Source organism: Phanerochaete carnosa (assembly GCF_000300595.1).
Source record: "Phanerochaete carnosa HHB-10118-sp unplaced genomic scaffold PHACAscaffold_175, whole genome shotgun sequence".
NCBI lineage: Eukaryota > Fungi > Basidiomycota > Agaricomycetes > Polyporales > Phanerochaetaceae > Phanerochaete > Phanerochaete carnosa.
In genome coordinates, this window is record NW_006767802.1 from 1 (window position 1) to 5,623 (window position 5,623).

The 5,623-nt window shown below is 47.7% G+C and overlaps 1 protein-coding gene across 1 annotated transcript; it reads right to left on the reverse strand.

Annotated features, from left to right (window-relative positions):
• Nucleotides 1-3,974: 3,974 nt before the first annotated feature.
• PHACADRAFT_202231 (uncharacterized protein) lies at nt 3,975-4,982 on the reverse strand (the record flags this gene model as incomplete). Its single annotated transcript, XM_007402466.1, has 2 exons — nt 3,975-4,695; nt 4,759-4,982. 2 exons carry the CDS (start codon nt 4,980-4,982, stop codon nt 3,975-3,977), a joined length of 945 nt encoding a protein of 314 aa, XP_007402528.1.
• Between the last annotated feature and the right edge of the window lie 641 nt (nt 4,983-5,623).

Sequence of the window (5,623 nt, forward strand, 5' to 3'; positions counted from 1 at the left end):
CCCATCCCGTTGTACCAAGAGAGTGGTATCACGCGTGAGTATGTGAACAAGTCGTGTTAATAGAGGGGGGATTTGAATCGTCATAGGCGCAGGTTTGTCGGGACGTCTAGCATGGAATTCTTGAAGGAATTCTTGACAATTGGTCAAGTTCGCCCGTGATTCCCAGGAGCGGCGATCGTTGTAGGGGCTGTTCTTCCAGAGAACCTGATACTCCAAGTTTCCGTTTCAATCACGACGGGAGTCAAGAATGTCTTCAACTTCCTATTCTTCCTCGCCATTTACGAGGTCAGGGACTATCAGTTCTCGTCGTTGTGAGGGGTACGTGGGTTCTTTGAAGGGGCTAAGGAGGCTTTCATTGAAAACGGGGTGTTGTTTCCATTGATGTGGGAGTTCCAATTCATAGGCGGAAGCACCAATTTTGCGTTTGACCTTGAAGGGTCCATATCGCTTATCATTCAGCTTCTTCATTGGCCTGTCTGTTCAGATGTTTATCCCTTCTAGCCAAACTTTATCCCCCACTTTGTACTCCAGTCCGCTCTTCCTCTTCCTGTCGTAGAAGTGCTTCATGGTTTCCTGTGCTAGACTGATAGCCGCGCTAGTGTCTTCACGTACTCAATCCATTCTGTCAACAAACTGTTGGACATTCTCGCTTAGTCCTTCTCGCACCGGTTGGGTTCCCTCATAAGGGTGGTACCCTTTATTGACGAAGAACGGAGTATATCTGGTGGACAAATGAACTTTATTGTTATACGAAAAGGCCGCGAGTGGCAACCATTCGGCCCAATCTGCTTGTCGGTAGTTGATGAACAATTGGAGGTATTGTTCTATCTCGCAATTGATGCGTTCCGTCTGCCCGTCTGTCTGGGGGTGATACGCGGTCAAAGGATTGGCTTCGATTCCGAGGGATCGGTACAACTCAGAGATGAACTGATTCTTGAATTCAGTTCCTCTGTTGCTTATAATCTTTCGGGGTAATCCATGATGTGCGACTACGTTATCTTGGAGTGCCTTTGCCCATTCTTCAGTGTTGAGCTCAATGGTGCTTGGTATCGCAATTATCTGTTTAGAGTACATGCAGACGATTACGAGGATAGCGTTGTATCCGAAGGATTCCGGTAGTACGCCTATCTTGTCCACGGAGATTACTTCCCAGGGTCGCGAAGGGATTTTGTTTGGGAATAGAAGTCCAGTAGGTCATGTTGTATGAACCTTGGTCTTCTGGCATTTCTCGCACCCTGCCACGTACTTCCTGATATCTTCTCGAATTCAGGGCCACCAGTAGTTACGTGTGACCATTTCATGTGTTTTGTATTGACCAGGATGTCCAGCTAATGGGGTATCATGGTGATGAGCAATGATTTGTTCACGGAGTTTTCTATTTACTGGTACGTAAATACGGTTCTTCCATGTCACGAGTCCAGTACTATCTTCGTCCCAGTCTTTGTCCTTATTCTGTAAAGCTACGGTAACTAGCGAATCTCGGTTCTTTTTGTGTTTTTTAATTTCTGCGACCCAGTCCTGGTCGATTCCTTCTAAACTAAATACAGTACTACAAATCAGGGCACGAAAATGTTCTGGTTTTAGTAATAGAATATCTGAATTGTCCTCTTTTCCTGCATTGTGCCTTTTTTGGCGAAATAGTCTGTCTGCTTTGCCATTAGATTTACTGGGCTTGTGATGCAACGAGTATTGATATTCAGCCAACTCAGTTACCCATCGGGCTTGCTGCCAGTTAAGCTTCTGCGGTTTCCGGAAGTATTCTAGATTCTTGTGATCTGTCCATATTTTGAACGGATGTATGGCGCCTATGAGATACTGACGCCACTCATCAAGACTAGTCATGATCGCGAGAAGTTCCTTATCGTAAATCTCGTAATTTCTTTCGGCAGCTGTCATGGCTTTCGACAGGTAAGCAACAGGCTTTCATTTGCCATCTTGCTTCTGGGCTAATTTTGCTCCTACAGCAAAGTCCAATGCGTCGCATTCTACTCGGTACGGGTCGTTGTCATTGGGTATGGCTAGCACTGGCGCAGTGCAGAGAGCGTTCTTTAGGCTTGTAAAGGCTACTTCTTGTTTGACGGTCCATTCGAAAGTAGCATTGCCTGTTAGCAAACTGAGCGGTTTTGCTATTTTGCCATAATCCCGGATGAACCTTCGGTAGAAGTTGGTGAATCCAAGGAATGCCTGAATATCTCGTTTGCATTCGGGCCGCGGCCAATTGACAACTCCTTCTATCTTGACTGGGTCCATGTGAACAACTCCTTTTCCTACTATCATCCCGAGGTATTCTATCTCTGCTTTCTCGAACTCGCACTTTTCCGGTTTCAGATAAAGTTTGTATTCCCTTAAGATCTGAAGAACTTGCTGCGTGATCCGACGGTGTTCTTTCAGATCTTGAGTGAAGATCATGATGTCATCTAGATAGACTACCACGTGTCCTTGACTGATGAGATCTCGGAATATGTCGTTCATCATGGTTTGGAATGTAGCTGGGGAATTGGTAAGACCCAAACACATGACAAGTGGCTCGAATAGTCCTCGATTCATTAGGAATGCTGCCTTCTCTTCGTTTCCCTCTTTGATGCAGATATTGTTGTATCCCCATCAGACGTCTAGTTTCGTAAAGTACTGCGCCTGCTTCAATTTGTCCACTAGTTCCTGTATCAAAGGAAGTGGGTAGCGGTTTTTTATCGTCAGCTCATTCAGCTTTCAATAATCTTGTACGGGTCGAAGTCGTCCATCTTTTTTCTTGACGAAGAAGAACGGAGAAGCCCACGGAGATTTTGATGGTCAGATTCTCCTGGTTCGGAGGTTCTCTTCTATGAACTCATCAAGTTCTTTCTGTTCGTTTACAGAGATAGGATAAACCTTGCAACTGATCGGTTGCGCGCCTGGTGTGAGTTCGATTGCATGGTCCCACGGTCACCTTTGTGGTAAAGAGTCAAGGTCTTCTTTGCTAAATACGTCAGAGTAATCGTGATAGTGACTCGGGACGGTATTTTCAAAGGTCTTGGCTTTGTGTTTCAGGCTTTCTTTGATCGCTAGATCAGTGGCTGTGGTGCAAATACGTGCTGCTCCCGTTGCAAAGTACGTTTCATGGTCTAGAATGAAGATTCTATCCCCTTCTTCTAGGCGAGCCTCTGGATCACTGGGCTCTTCCTGATCGACATCAATATCAATTAATCGGGCGGCATATTTGCAGGTAATCGGGCACCGATCAAACTGAATGACTTGTTCCTGCCAATCGATAGATGGGTTGTGAATCTGTAACCACTCATATCCAAGGAAGATTGGAGTCTTCCCTAAATTGGTAATGGCAAACGGAAGCTGTTCAACGTGGTCCTGAATTTCCACCCTTAATTCAACAAAGTTGGTGATCGCTCCACCGGCATTATGCATTCCGTCCGCGTTATAGACAGGGATCAGTGATGGCAGTTTCTTTGTGGCGATGTTGTTATCACGGACAAACTGCGCATCAATTGAAGATCCAGTGCATCCTGTGTCTAATAACGCTTTGACTGATAAGCGTTTCTGCGTGTCCAGGGTGGTTATGATCATGGGGACATCCATCTGTGTCCCCTTCCTTCCTCGGATGAATCGAGGCTGCTTTTGTAATTCATTCAAGAAGTCTATAGCTTCTTCTTCTTCCATTTGCCTGATTTGGTTCATACAGGCTTCAGAGGCATCAACACTCTTCTTTGAGTGTACCCATTCAGTTAACAATCTAAGCGCCGAGGCTTCTTTGCTGATTATCCATTGGCAGATCCAAGCTGCCGTCCAAGGTGTGTGGCGCTGCCACTGCGTAGATTTGGTCTGATGTTCTGGTGTAGGCAATAATTTTTTATTTGGGGGAATTAAGCAAGAGGGTTGTGCCTCTCCGCGCCGCTCTGCGGACGCCCCTTTTTCTGGTATATACATGGGTACACCAAACCAGGAACACAGATAGTTTGTAAAGTTACGCTCGGTCAACTCAGCTACGCACCTTGCTGACCGCTTGCAAAACCCTTCATGGCCGCACGAATTTCTTTGCAAATTGCCGCCTTCCAGTCAAATGGTTCTGCCGTCGCGGCAGGAGCTTTGTTAAGCAACGCGAGTGGTGTGAATGCATTGGTAGTAGGAACTACCGGGGTTTCCGCTGCCCATACTTGCTGGGCTTGTTGCCGATTAGGGCAGTTGCACGAAAGATGACCCTTTTCTCCACATCGGAAGCAAAGGCTCAGGCGTCGTGCCTGGTCTAGCTCCATTGGCTGGCCTCTGCCGCCAAATGTGACACCTGTCCCATCGCGGCGTGTCTGAACCGGGGCGTTTGCAGTTGGCGCGGCCACCGTAGTCTGTGCTCGTGGTGCACCTTGTGTCTGCTGCTGCCGAGGCTGGAGTTGTCCTTGCCGCTGGGATTGTGGGTTTCGCCGTTGGTACTGCTGCTGGTTTAGGTCGATGTGCGCGACCTGTAGCTTGTAGAGCGCATATGTGGTGGGTAGTTCTTCCGATAAATTGTACAGAAGCCGAATGATGTCAGCCCGGAGTGCTTTTTCTAAAAGTGACTTGAGTTCCTGGAAATGCACTTCGAAGTCGTGAATATTTGCCTGGAAGGCGCACAACTCAAACTTCGAGAAGAACTCCTGCGCCGACAGCGTCCCCATCTGCATTGCTTGGAGCCGATCGTATGCTTCGGCTTGCTCATTGATTAAGAAATGCCTGTCTAAGTCTTCCCATAGTGCCTTCGTGGTCTATATCACGGCGTTCTCATCCGTGTCGTACTTTTTCATGAATGTGGCGACGTATTCGCCCGCATGTCCCCCTTTCATGTAAGACAGGATCATGAGGACCCTGTCAAACTGTTCTGGTAGCTGCTTCCTTTGCGTGACTACGTACAATTTCATCTGCGTCTTCCAAGCAATGTACTTGGATTTTGTGCCATCAAAGGCATCGGGCTTCATTGCGCTTCCATTTAGGAACGCGGCACTGTCTTGATTCTCGGCCATCGCGCCGGGATCAGATGGGGACGAGGGTGGAGTGGGAGAACGACAAGAAGGTGGATTCGAGGCTTTAGAATCTTCTACTGCTTCTTCCACGGGGTTTGGTGGGCCCTCTGGTGGTGCTTCGGATTCTCCGAGGGCGATTGAGCAGAGATGGTCAGTGACCGATTCGAGAGTGTCTCGTCTGGTTCTGGGTTCTGAACCAGATGCTATGGGTTGCGGGACTGCGAGAGATTCTGAGGGTACTCCTGTGGGAACTCTTTGTAGCAGTTCTCCACATAGTCCTTCCCTACACCGAGGACAACGATTGCTATTATCCGGAGAGTGTGGGCACGGTTGTTGCGCGCAGTACCGTACGTTATTGCCGCGTATGTAGATGGATCTTCCCTCTAGTTCTCGATGTGTATGTCCTCTACAATCGCAAGAAGGCGTGGTCATAGGGTGTCGGGTCCGTGGAGCTAGTTGCAGCAAACCCTGGGACTAATCGTGTTGTAACGACCAGATCAGGGGTAGAATTTGCCAAAGACGGAAATTTCTGAATAAGAACCGAAACGCTAATTGTAATACAGTTCTAAAGATACTGTAGCAGCCCAAAGAGCAATTGTGTCTCTTCGGTCCGACGCTCTCAAAGGGATCGTCGATCTAAC